This window comes from Rosa rugosa, chromosome 2 (genome assembly GCF_958449725.1).
Source record: "Rosa rugosa chromosome 2, drRosRugo1.1, whole genome shotgun sequence".
Classification (NCBI taxonomy): Eukaryota; Viridiplantae; Streptophyta; class Magnoliopsida; order Rosales; family Rosaceae; genus Rosa; species Rosa rugosa.
In genome coordinates, this window is record NC_084821.1 from 19,268,552 (window position 1) to 19,282,581 (window position 14,030).

The 14,030-nt window shown below is 33.3% G+C and overlaps 2 protein-coding genes across 4 annotated transcripts; one reads left to right on the forward strand and one right to left on the reverse strand.

The window, feature by feature from the left end:
* Positions 1 to 1,126: 1,126 nt before the first annotated feature.
* LOC133733245 (syntaxin-71-like) lies at positions 1,127 to 12,994 on the forward strand. 3 transcript variants are annotated; one of them, XM_062160896.1, is made up of 10 exons: positions 1,127 to 1,450; positions 1,585 to 1,710; positions 3,263 to 3,425; positions 3,528 to 3,613; positions 3,737 to 3,805; positions 3,884 to 3,928; positions 4,046 to 4,108; positions 4,236 to 4,312; positions 7,799 to 7,858; positions 12,716 to 12,994. In XM_062160896.1, the coding sequence occupies exons 1-9, from the start codon at positions 1,295 to 1,297 to the stop codon at positions 7,809 to 7,811; spliced, it is 798 nt and encodes a 265-aa protein (XP_062016880.1). In that variant the 5' UTR covers positions 1,127 to 1,294; the 3' UTR covers positions 7,812 to 7,858; positions 12,716 to 12,994. The 3 variants fall into 3 exon arrangements, with proteins under 3 accessions (XP_062016880.1, XP_062016879.1, XP_062016878.1); XM_062160895.1 differs by lacking the exon at positions 12,716 to 12,994 and adding an exon at positions 9,510 to 9,587; XM_062160894.1 differs by lacking the exon at positions 12,716 to 12,994 and having other exon boundaries at positions 1,131 to 1,450; positions 7,799 to 7,998.
* LOC133733244 (NAC transcription factor 29-like) lies at positions 9,218 to 12,474 on the reverse strand. Its single transcript, XM_062160893.1, has 3 exons — positions 11,817 to 12,474; positions 11,422 to 11,711; positions 9,218 to 10,112 (listed from the first exon to the last, which is right to left on the reverse strand). Exons 1-3 carry the CDS (start codon positions 11,998 to 12,000, stop codon positions 9,546 to 9,548), a joined length of 1,041 nt encoding a protein of 346 aa, XP_062016877.1. The 5' UTR covers positions 12,001 to 12,474; the 3' UTR covers positions 9,218 to 9,545.
* Positions 12,995 to 14,030: the final 1,036 nt, after the last annotated feature.

The following is a 14,030-nucleotide window of genomic DNA, read 5'->3' on the forward strand; positions in this document are numbered from 1 at the left end:
AATATCTCTAATATAAACTCTATTTCAACTAGAGCAAGTAACCTCGAGTTTGGGTCAGACACATATTCTGGATTTACTTGAACAAATACCACACTCTAGATGATATTTCTATTCCGACTCTTTTATGGAATTGAACTCTGGTCAAGTCAATTATTTTACTTTCCTTTCCAGACTTATGATTTAACCAAACATGACAATTTAATAAAATGAGTAGAAACTATTTCACATTCCAGATTTAATTTCCTGACAAACGGGGCCTAAGATGGAGGAGATGCTATCCATTACTATGAGGCCCCGTTTGGTTCGCAGGAATGTCAAAATTGGAAAAGGATTTATTTTCCTTTCCAGACGGATATGGAGTGGAATATGTTTTGGTATTTCCATGTGAGTGTTTGGAATATTACTAGAAATTAAATTTTGGAATTAGTTTTTCATTTCTATTGTAGTGTTTGGTAAGTCATAAGAATGAAATATGAAATTATAATTTTTAAAAATGCCCTTTTATTAATTAAAGTACATCAATTTATAAGGAATATTGGTGGGGAATATAAATTTTTAGAGGGATAATTAATGTAATTTTGCCTTTGACAGTGGGAAATGGAAATAAAATACCACCCCTGACTAGGTAATTCTATTCAGGCTTTATGAGGGAGTCAATTTCCAGTCAAATTTTATTTTTTATTTCCTTTCCAATCTTTAATTACAACCAAACGGCACATCTGAATGGAAAATGAAATTAATTCCCATTCCATACCATGATTTCCTGCCATCCAAACGGGGCCTGAAGGAATTCGTTCGGAAAAGCAAAAAAAGAAGAGAATCGTTGAGGTAAAGACTGCAAAGTGATCTGGTCGGAACGAGAAGCAAGAAACCTGGTCACATATATACTAACATGGATCAAAAATAGGAAAACATGAAGATCTGAGACACGTTAACCATATATGAACAGCAGCAAGCTTGGAATCTTTATCAATGTTTCAACGTGATTTGGCTCTGTAATTTTTGCATAAATCTAGCTAACTCTCTAGTGATAGAGCTCGTATTCCACCCACTTATATGGAATGTTGAAGCAAACGGGCAGTCGTCCCGGTCTTAGCCACGTGCTTACCTGGATTTACCGTATCATGCAAACAATTTTCCTTTTTTCCTGGCTCATAAAACTCAGTCTGTGCCTCCACCATTCATTTCGCCACCACTTCGTCCGAAAATTAAGGGAACAGAATGACCTGAAAAGTAGAGAGAAAACAAATGCCTCCTCCTCCTCCGACATCAATTTCTCTTTTGGCGAGGAAAAATGAGCGTCATCGACATCCTCTCCCGAGTCGACTCAATATGCAGGAAATACGACAAGTATGATATCGAGAAGCAGCGCGAACTCAATGCCTTCGGCGACGATGCCTTCGCTCGCCTCTACGCCCATGTCGAAGACGAAATCCAAGCCCTTCTCCTGGTTCGTCTCAGTTTCTCTATTCCATTGATGATGGAAATGCTTTTTAAGAGAAATTAATTATGTTTTCATATTTTGGAATGTGTTGGGGGAAAATGAGTTAGGAATCTGATGTTTGATTTCTTGAGATTATGCAGAAAGCGGAGAAGTCTGCGATGGAAAGTAATAGGGCTGTTGCGGTGGCCACTAATGTGGAGATTCGTCGGACAAAGGCCCGATTGATGGAAGAACTTCCTAAGCTGCGTAAATTGGCTCAGAAGAAGGTGAGTGAAAAGTGTTTGGGATTCAGAATTTATGTTCATTGTTTATCAATGTTTCAACGTGATTTGGCTCTTAATGACTTTCAATTTGGGGTTGGTGTCGGGGTCACACATTATGAGAAATAAAATGAACATAGTATGGATGTGATTGTATTTGGATATATTGTGTTGCAATTAACTCCAAATTAAACAATGTCATATTCTATTTTGCTAGGAATTAGCTGGTTTCTCTCCAATACCCATTGTTTTTCCGTTACTTTTTGGATTGAGTGTGGGTGTTACTGTGTCAACTAAGATGAAACAAAATGAGCAAAAGAAGAAAACTTGCTGATTATGACCACAGAAATATAGTACTATAGAAGAATTAATCTAGAAGTAACTATACTAGAAAGTTGAGAAGTTTGGCCAAAATAGAACAATAATGACACAGAACAAGCCTACGAGTGCCCAAGGTGAGGCGCAAGGGAGACGCATGTAAACTTGTTAGATACATTCAATGAAGATCTTGCATTTCTTTTTTCTCTTAAACAAGTACAATTCTGTAAAAACTGGCATAAGAGCATGCATGTGACAAAGCTTGGCATTATGTTCCAACAAATAAGATAAACACATTGTGATGAATTCTTAGTTGGTTGAATAGCATCATTCCATTATTCAAAGACTAAGCATAAATTACCTTCTTTGGTTTGATAGGCATGAGATTCTCAGACATTCTTGGGAAGCCCTTTATTTTGTCATACTTACTATCTCTGCATTCTCGTAGCAAATAGGAATTTCTATAAAAGATTTGCAGATCCTCCCTCTTTTATTAATTCCTTCTAGCTTGATTTAAAATTGTAATTCCATATAATTATCATCTTATTCATTTTGTTACATCTGCATATCTCTTGCTTATATTTTTACCATGAAACAACCTCCTAAATGGACATGCTTCAAAATTATACATGTCCTGCCACCTTATGATGTGTCCACTGCACTTTTGGTTGCCCTTAATTTAAGAAATTTTTTTCTCTTTCTTCTTTTAGCTTTACTAGTGTCATTTTACTTCCAAAATAGACACTGCAAACCTAACCAATGTGACCAAACCAACGGCTACATATTTGATGTGCATAATATTTGTGCTTTATATTAACTGTGACGCAATATCTATAAGAACCATTTTCCCATTTTCTAAGAGAAAATTTTGGTAGCAACAGTCTTGCAACACCAGACCATGCATCACTTGGAGTAGGGATGAGTGTGCCAAGATTACATATCCTTAGTATATCAGGCAACCGACAATAAGAACTTTTGTCCATCACATAAACTTACAGATAGATATATAATTTGGTCATACATAATGATCACAAGAGGATAAATACATGGATGGCATGAAAAAGATTTTGAAGGTTCACACCAAGACGTTTATCTTTGAATCTGGATTTGTTATTCACCACAATCTCAACAGGCATGGTATAAAGGAAATTTTTCTTAGGCATCCTGTCCGAATTTGACAAACTCCAATATTATAACTATAAGCTGTTTAACATGTAGCTATAATGTCATCCAACAACAGGTTAAAGGGTTGTCCAAAGAAGAACTAGAAACACGTAATGAGCTGGTTCTTGCATTGCCAGAGAGGATTCAAGAAATACCAGATGGGACAGAAACTGCTCCCAAAAAAGCTGGAATTTGGGCACCTTCCGCCTCTCATAAAAATATCAAGTTTGACTCATCAGGTAACCAATGTATTTTTATGTTTTTAGGGTTATTACATATATCTTATTGAATATCACATTTTGATCTATTATATAATGCGCGCGTGTTTCCTTACCAATCAGATGGAAATTTTGAGAGTGAGTTTTTTCAGCAAACTGAAGAGTCAAATCAATTTCGGCAAGAGTATGAAATGCGGAAGAAGAGACAGGCATATATAAACTCCTAATTAATTTAGTGGCTTTTACAATTCTCTATAATCAACAGAGGCAATTGCTTTTATTATCGTGTCATGCAACTTTCAGTAATTTGATTTAGTTGATATTTCGTACAGGATGAAGGTCTAGATATCATATCAGAAGGATTGGGTACGTTGAAAAATTTGGCCGAAGATATGAATGAGGTTGGTAGTGATGCACATAACTCTGTTTCCTTTTGCTATTAGAAGAATGAGAGATTGATCATTGTTCACTATGTTCAGGAAATGGACCGACAGGTCCCGTTAATTGATGAGATAGATACAAAGGTGAGCCTTTCTTCTGTTACTCAAAAATTTGTCTTTTAAATTTCACCAGGAGACAAATAATGTTGCATACACTTTACAAGTTCATTCTTAGTGATGCTTTGGTGCTTTTACGTACAGGTGGATAAGGTCACATCTGACATAAAATCTAATAATGTGAGGCTCAAGGAAAATCTTTACAAGGTAACTGTAAGCTTATTTTACTGATCAAATTAGAGTTTCACGTTACACATATATGGTCTCTAGATTCTCTTTTTCATTTGGTAAAGCTGGTGTAGCTCCAATGTTAAGAATATTGATTTCCTTGCAGATGAGATCGAGCCGAAATTTCTGCATTGACATTATTCTGCTGTGTATAATACTGGGAATTGCCTTATATCTATACAAGTAAGTATCTCTGTACGTAATGCATCCTGAAATAAAATTAAATTCTATGAGTCTGATTGTTTTCTGTGATATACAGTAAAATCCCGATAAATTATTGTTATATAAATTAATAATTTTGATTAAATAATAAATTTTTTAGGTCCTAATTTGGGCCAGTGTACTAAAATAATAATTTTGTTAAATGCCTAAAATAACAAATTTGCTAGGCATCTTTTAAGACCCAGCGAATATATAAATTATATAATATTTATTGGAATACATAAAAGAATAATCTCACAAAAATATTAATAATTGGGGAAATACATCAAAGAAATTATATATAAATATTTATAATACATATTAAGGGGGGTATATTGTATATGAAATTAGTGAAACTTTTAAAGAAATCTATAGAATTTAAAAGTCTGGGTATATTCAATATAGACTTTTAGCAGTCCATGAAAGTTTTGAGGTAAAGACTTCATGAATTCCACCAAAATCTAGAGGTATTCAATTAGGACCTTTAAAAATGAATAAAAGTACAGAGGTATTCAAAATATCATTCATACTTATGGAATTAGAAAATCATGGATAATCATGGACTTTGTAGTGTTAACTATACATACCAAACTCTAATAATTTTTCAGCCTCCAGACCAAAGATTTGAAAAAGTTTATCAAAGTTCCCTCTTAAAAAAAAAAAAAAAAAAAAAATCTATAACAGTTCTTCTCTTTGCGCGCGAAGAGGTTAGTCCTTCATCATCTCTCTTTCTTGATTTTTTGCCTTTTCTCTACTCTTTTATGATATCAACGTTTTTTGATACCCAACATGTTCATTGTAGTTGTTGAATGTGATTTTTTTTTGTTTTTCAATTGTGATACTTCGAACCCTAATAGCGATAAAAAGGATTTATGAAACCCTAAAACCCAAATATTGTGGCCTACCCCTAAAACATTGAACAATGTTGCTATGACATACTAAATTTTATCTTATTAATTATTCTTATCGATTTGAATTTATATTATGGTTCAAAGAAAGGTTGAACAATTGAATTTCAATTGATTGATTATAGATCAAGACATTGACCAATATTGTTATGATATATGTTGAAAACAAAATTGATGAGAGTAATTAACCATAAACATCAAGTGATCTATATTGTATCTTTATGTTGTTGGGAGATTAGGAATGAGAACAAACTAGCTAGACAGAGTAACAATCATTCATTTAAGTCAATTTCTATTAGAAGATACTTAAGCATTGAAGAGGCAATGAGCTATTATCTTGTTTTGTGTTTGGGCTGCATTGGTCTGATTTTTTGTTTTTTGTTTTTATAATTTGTACATGCTAGGAAATCTGTAGAAGTCATTCATAATAACAGTCTATCGACTTTTTAAAGAGTCTGTGAACTTTTTAAAAATTCTGTCATTTAAAAAAAGTCAGCACAAATTCAAATACAATACACCCCCCTAAGGAACTTTTGACAAGATCTATTTTCTCAAGGGAAATTTTTAAGAACAGTACATGAACTTAAGGCCACTCCGAATTAAGGTGGCCAACGTTTATAAAACTCAACATAAGTACATGGACTTTTAAACCCGACCCAGTTTTCATACATGCCGTTACTAACATCGTTAACACCTATGCCACATGGCATATTAATAAGGGCAAATCCGTCTGTTAAAGTTTAATGAAAAAAAAAAAAAAGGATGTATCACTGGCAATTGCTATGGACACCCAAGACTCCTCTCTACACCCAGTTCTCTCTCTCTCACCCACAAAGCAGTCAAGCAGAGCTCTGGTTTTGCCGACGCCGGTGAATTCGACCTCTGATATTTTTGTTTCTGGCAAGAAGTCAAGAACTTGTAGGCTAAAATTCGGCAATATTCGGCCATCTCCGACCTCCATTACATCTGTGTTCTTCCTCCCCCTGCATCTGTGTTCTTCATCTCCAGCCGCCAATGGAAGCTCGTGCTCTGTTACTGTGGAATTCCATTAAGAATTTAAGATGCAGCCTCCCTCAACTGCAATTCAATTGATCTTTTCATTAATGGAATTGTAAATCCCAAACAATCCCAATTCTTCTGAGCTCTCTCTCAATCTCTCACGCTTTTTCTCTTGAGTTTTTTTTTTTTTTTTTGCTTTGGTTTTCAGGAAAAGGAAGTATTCCATTCCAATAGCCACTCTAACAAACGAAGTGTAAGGTTATGGCCAATCTAATATGATTTCAATCCAATCCTATTATGTATCCCATTCCAATCTAATCTGTGTAATAATCAATTTAGTAGCAAAAATATCAAAGTTCCCATCTGGGCTTGCGTGACGGCATGTATGAAAACTGGGTCAGGTTTAAAAGTTCATGTACTAAAGTTGGGTTTGATAAACGTTGGCCACCTTAATTCAGAGTGGCCTTAAGTTCATGTACTGTTCTTAAAATTCTCCATCTTCTCAATTTAGCTATTTCTAAAAATATGCTTTTATAATTCTTTACTTTTTTCTTTTATCTAAACCGAATTGAACCTCATCGATCATTAATTTTTTGCAATTGATGTACTAAATTTGGTTTTTTATTTTTTTATTTTGTGACAAGTAGTTATTCAAGGTTAATAAAGCTTGAAGTGCTTCATTTAGATAAACAGTCGGTACAGCACAATTGAATTAGAAACATAATCCAACTGGGAATATCAACTAAGAGCATCTTTGGCAGACTCTTTATTTTGGCTCCTTAGCTATTTTGGAGAGCATGTTTAGTTTTTTATCTATTTTAGCAGCTGCACCAGACTCCTAAGTGACTCTCTATTATAACTTTTAGCTATCTCGCTCCTAAATATAGAGAGCAAGATGAGGCTCTCTATAATTTAAAACATTCATTTTGAGTTATTTTATGTAATTTATAAATACATTTAAACTATTTAATCTTCATTTTAAAAATAATATAAATTCAAAATTATCTAAAATAGAGAGCACTGATACTGACGTATTTCTAAAGTTGCTAGCCAAAATAACATTTTAGTTACTTTAGCTAAAATTTGACTCAAAAATAGCCTAGCATTGCTAAAGATGCTCTAAGTTATGTAATTTAACTAGCAAAAACGTAAAACTCTTTCTAAATTAATAAATATTCATTTATCTCAATAATATAATAACTCTTTTTATTCAAAAAAAAAAAATTATATATATATATATATATATATATATAATAATCCCTTTAAAGTAATTAATTTTTGTTTGTTGTAATCCCAATTAATTTATAAGAGTTTTACTGTAGCTCATAAAATATGGAGATTTTACAGTCATTGCACATTTCTTTCTTCGGTTTTTGTCTTTTGTAATCAAGTGGTTTGATTATCTTATTGCTGCAAATATATTAATATATATTTTGTGGACATGTCTTTCAAACTAAATAGTCGATCTATCACTTATTATAGAACTGTATTTTCAAATTTTCTCCTCAAAATTATTATTCTGTTTAGTAAATCAAGTGTTCTACTTTTTTCTTTTTTGCAGTTTACTAAGATGAAGTTACTTATAAAATGCTATAGCGGCTTCTTGGACCATATCTAGTTGGTACAATATTCTTCCATTTTTAAGGGCCCTCTTTGTATATCTTTAACATCTTTAGTTTATATGGCCCCTGAATATTAAATTACTTTTGGCTACTAAAAATATGATTATAATATAATTTATTATGTTATGGTAGTTCTTTCTGTCAAGTGTCAACAAATAGAATACCTGAAGTTCAAAGTTATTTGTTTCTTGGAAAATGCTTTGGATCCCAAAATTCTATACAAAAAAGTCATCCCAAATGACATGGCATTGACCACACATCAGCTCTAATGAACCTCCAACAATTCAAGCTGTAATTTTTTATTTTCTTATTTAGATCATGTTTTTAAATTAGTTTATTCATCTCTAAGATATTAGAAAATGTAAGTAGAAAAATATGGTGAAGTTAATCAATCCAGCAAGTGCACAAACTCATTTCTTGATAAACCCTAAAAAATCCAAAACCTCATCCTCCATATATATGTCGCAATCACCCAGTAAATTCTTTGTTCTATTGTTAAAAAAAAAAAAAGTAAATTCTTTGTTCTCTCTTTCAATTTCTGGAACCAATTATCCAATGGATTCAAATGGGTAAATTAATTTCTCTATAGATTTGTATTTGTTAACAAAGATTGTTCTTTGGGATGATGAAAATCTAGCACTGACAAAAATAAGATTATCACAGTGCAGAGATAATCCTAATCTCTTAGTACGAGCTAACTCACAATTTTTCATCATAATCCCTTTTGATTATGATTTACAAAGCCAATTTATGCCTTGTGGTTGCTATATTCATAATCATCTTCTTGGATTTGGATTTTCATACGCAACACCTTCTTTTATTTATTCAAATTCTAGATGAGTTTTCGTCTCTTCGGTTCCAAATTTTGGTGCAGCATGAGATGAGGATGATGATGACTGGTGGTATATGAGAATATCCTTGGTGTTTGAAGATCATATTTTGAGATTGCAGGGAAACATTATTTTCTCATTTTTTCTTTAAAAATTATAATATTAATTAATTACATACATGTTGGAAACTATAAAATGATAATTAATGTTGGAAATTACTACGGATGAGGTGGCAAATGCCACTTCATTTGGGATTAGAATTTGGTATACTATTTTGGTGTCTCTAGCACTACTCTTGTTTCCTTACACCAAAAATGCATTCTCCTAATTTTTCACAATTTAATTATTTTGTTTTATTGACTCTTGACCTTTAACCCAAATTTCTTGGATCAGGAAAACAAGTTTGTTATAACTCATCGAATATCTTATATGTTAATTTGTATCTGTATATGGAAACATTTGATGATTTCATGAAAGGAAAACAGACTGGCATAATATTAAAGGAAATTACCCTAATATTAATGAAGATTGAGGAATAATTGCGATTCTTATATCATTACATTATTAAAAATCATTATGCATTGTCTTTCTAGTTCAAACCATGGTCAAGCCAACTTTTATGCATGTCTAGCTATGAGACTATTGATTATTTTAGTGTTACGAAGACTGAAGACAATAGCAAATATAAACAACCAGGAGAACCTGCTCCACACAAATAGAGTTACCAAACTATAAATTACTACTTCTGCTTATATTCATTGTCCAGTCTTGGACGCCGATCCATGTACTATACACCTTGATTACATTTGATGCTGTACAGCCTGATAATTCGCCTGCTGTCTTTTAGTGAAGACACTCAGATTCCTGCAAAGTACCTACCAAGGATGGCCATTTCATTGAGTTCTTCATAGTCAGTGGTATCTATTGGATTAGCTTCGAGAATATTATTTTGAGAGTGATTGTGGTTGTAGCTGTTGACATAGTTTTCTTCCAGGCTCTTGCTAGGAAGAAGATCCTCATCACTGTTTTTGCTGGCTAGATTGTTGTCGAGTCGAAAGGGATTTTCTTTTGTAATTTCTTCTGTACTTTTCCTTTTTAGTGTGTCGGAAATAATCCCCGGAGTAGAAATGGATATCGTGGAGTTTACCTTATAATTAGTACCAACTTCATAGCCATCGTTGGTCCTTTGGAAGCTAACACTTGAAATAGGTGGAGCTTGACCAGCAAGGATGGAAGCTAATAGTGTACAGTCTTTGTAAAGGAAATCATTGGTCATCTCAGTATTAAGGTCGGCAGATGCATGCTGTGTCTGCTCAACTCTCTGTAGGCAACTCCAATATTCAGGGCTAGAGCCTTGACTGTTACATGTATTCTTTGATGTGTTTCCTTTCTGTTGAACCCGACATAGTACCCAATCATCCAACTGTGAGATAAAGAAGCAACTTTTGTTATTTCATGCATTAGATCACATTTTTATATTAGTTGATCAGTCATTTAATAACATCGTTCTTATCCAAGAAAATACCTGTGATACATTGAAAATGGAGCTATATAAAACAAAAGGGAGACTTAAATTTAAGCGTGGTTTGATGTATATTTTTATATCCTGTACCATCCTAAAGACATTAATTATAGCTATTTGTCTAGTTTAGATACAGCATGGCTGCACAAAATTGAATATCTTGAATCTTGACGAACAATTAACGTGCTAATAAATAAGTATATATATGTTTTATATATTATATTTTGTTCAAAATATATACATATACATAATATATATAGTTAATATTTATATATCCCACTAGTTGGTTCTAAATTTCGTAGTGATTGATCAGGGTTGTTTGGTGATCCCCGCTATTTTAGAAGATTTTTGAAGCAAAAAAAAAAAATTATAGGGAAAGCTTTCTTTGATCTTCATAGGAAATTCAACATTTTCAGTTATGACAATTGCATCTACTCACAGATGAAAATGTCATAGGAAGCTGTCATAACTGTTCAAATCTGTAATAATAGATTAAAATGTTGAAGAGAGAATTCAAATTCTTTGTATCAAACAGGAAAAGTTCCTAATTACATGCTTTCTTTGATCTTCATAGGATTTCAAGTTGCTGAATCTAAAGTTAATTTTAAACTATTTCCAGGGGCCAGTCAGTTTCCTAAGAGTAACCTAGCCTAGCATGAGAACCTTCTCATGAGCTTGTGTGCAGTGAAGCATACATAGTAGTACTGAAGGTTGGTTAGCATGTTTGACTCTGAAACATGTAGTCCATTTATATGGGCGATTGTGAGACTCACCGTTGAGCCCTGACCACTTTTATCAGTCACCCACGCATACATGAGCGACTGAAAAGTATATATAAGGAGTAAAACTAAGCAATATACTGGTTAATTAGTAAGCTTAGACCAGAAGTAAGGAGGTTCTGGTATTGGATCTAAGGACTCCAAGATCGAGGTTGTTTTAGCTTATCTCTTCAGTTGATTTGTTCACTTCCAAATACACTGCTACATATCACTTTATTTTTGCAACTGTATTCTTGTTATTTGCTTTTTTCAGAGAACATTTTTCCTTTTCAGATTATCAAATTTTGATATAAATGGGTAAATTTAACCAGCTCTACTGAGTGGATAGAGTAACCTGAAGCTGCATGTCATATGTTAACACATTGTAGAATTTTCCGTTTTTGAGATACACATATATGCAATCTCAATAGTGCATTGAAAATTTCACTTACTCTCATAGACCCTTTTGACCTTGAGGGTTTAGTTGTATTGTCGAGCAGTCTATACTCGACCATGATCCATTCAGTTTTAATTCCTGTTGGAGCTCGACCAGTGTAAAAGACCAAAGCCTTCTTGACTCCTATGCGCTTCGATATTCCACAAGAGGTGAGAATTGGCTTGTCACTTCCAGCAGCTTTCCAGTAACCTGAAGCTGCTGCTCTATTAGGCCTCTCCCCGTTGGGATACTTCCTCTCCCTCGGGCTAAAGAAATACCATTCATCTTCCCCAAACAAAGCCATCTCTGCACAAGCCAAGTCATGAAACAAGCAAAAACACATTCAGATATTATTGTTTGATCTGAATATAAAGAACCATGAAGGAAAGGATTGAATGCTGCAGAACTGACTAGGTAGCTCCCATGGATTATACTTATAGAGATCGATTTCTGTGATCAAGTGTGCTGGAAGTGGCCGTGAAGTGACTTTTCTTTGCAGGTAGTGAACAATGAGTTCTTCATCAGATGGATGGAATCTGAAACCAGGAGGTAATTGGAAATTAGGTGAAGCACTAAAGGTTGGTTCTATCTCCATGGAAGCAGAGAACTGAGAGAGAAGTGTTATTGGAGATTGGGGGAATATAAAAGAAGCAACGATAATATCAAGCAAAACAGTTGGAAATGTAAAGCAATGTTTGTGGAAGAGGCATTATATATATGTGCATTTTCATGCAGATACCGACATTAGGTAAGATAGTTAACAAAGTGTTGATCCCTCTCTCACGTAAATTCTTGAACTCTTGAAAGAAAAGGAACGAGGGACAGCAACCTATTTGGATTTACATATTGGAAGTACATTCTTCGAACCAACCTGTTTGGATTGAGTGATTCCTTGGCAATAATTATTTTAAAATAGAGCATTAATTTGGTGAGTAGAGTCTCAATTCGATTTAATTTATCCCTTAATTTTATAAATTGAGAATGAACTTTTTACGCCAATTAATGTTTTTACATGTTAACTAGCATGTGGTTAATGTGCATTATGGATATACCGAACATGTATTACAGATGGGGAGAAATTAGCTGATGAACTGGCAAGACCAGAATCTCATGAGTATATCTTATTTATCTTGCATGGTGCAAGAATAGTTCTCTTGAATTATACTGATTCTACGTAATTTGTTTGTTTTCTCTTACCACTAATAATGTAGCATAGCTTTATTAGATGATCATTGCACCCATCAAGAATTTTAAGTTATTAGAAGATAAATCATAGTGTATAACAAGCTAACACTATTCTTCTCGTGTAGTTAACAATGTATGTCATGATGCTTATGAAGAATACTAAAAATGAGATAGAGAGAGAAACTTGAAGTGGAGCAGAAAAAGATGTGGCACATGGAGATTGGCAATTTGCAAGACATGACCTCTTGGGATTGAAGCTTTCATTTCATATCATATCATGTCGTTCGGAAATTCGCACAAAATCCAATTTACCTGGTGCCCTAATGCTCTTTACAAGAGTTTGATCCATTCTTACTTTTGATGTTTCTTATGTTCAAACTCTAATTAAAAAAAAAAGTCCTAAATCCTAATCCTAATAACCATATTTTCCTTCATGCATATTTGGGTGGGTCCTACATCCCAGAAATCGTGGATCAATCACAATACTTAACAATAGTTAAATTAAATTATTCTTATCAAATGAAAAACAATAGTTAAATTATTTTTCATGTGGTGGTGGCTACTGTAGTGATTCTCTTTTTCATTGTTAGCTTGAAATTATCACTGCTGTAGAGGCGGTAAAAACACTAAATATTTTACTGCATGTTTTTCAACCCAGCATTGGTGCTTAAATTTGGCTGGACTCTGGCTGGAATCAGTCCGATAATGACAAACATTTCTATTGTCACTGCATGCATCATTGTCTTGGGTGGTTCTAAATCTTCAATCGGATTATGAAATGATCCTCTTAACACTTAAATATGTCCAACAACATAGTTTTCCACGAACCAAGCTTATGTTAAGCAATAGAGAAGCTGTACACGTGTCCACAGCTTCCCAACATGAACACTAATTAGCAGTATCATAATTCCTGCCGGTAAAACTTTCCTTGTTTGCACGATTGGTCGCTGTCTTATGAAGCATTTTCCAAAACTACATACTCGATGAGTTAAATAAGTGAGTTAATTAATTAAACTACATACTCATTATCATAGAGGCTGCAATGATGATGAGCACAATACCAACAATGATAACGATGTACGTTCAAGATGACTACATGCAATTGTTGTACGGACGATCAACGATCAAGATCACTTTACCCCATATGATGTAGATCCAAAAGTAACTTTTTCCTTTCTTTTATAAATATTGATATGTCTCAAGTCTCAACAACGGTCGAAGATTATATAATTTCACATTGGAGAATGATATACATACTCTTTTTTTTATAATTCATAATCCATATATATATATATATATATATATATATATATATATATATATATATATATATATATATATATATTTTAAAAAGACATAGTTCGTGAATTTAACTTTAAAAAAACAAAGAAGTGTGGATAACTTGGGAGTGTAATATTCATTCTCCTTTATATTTGACTC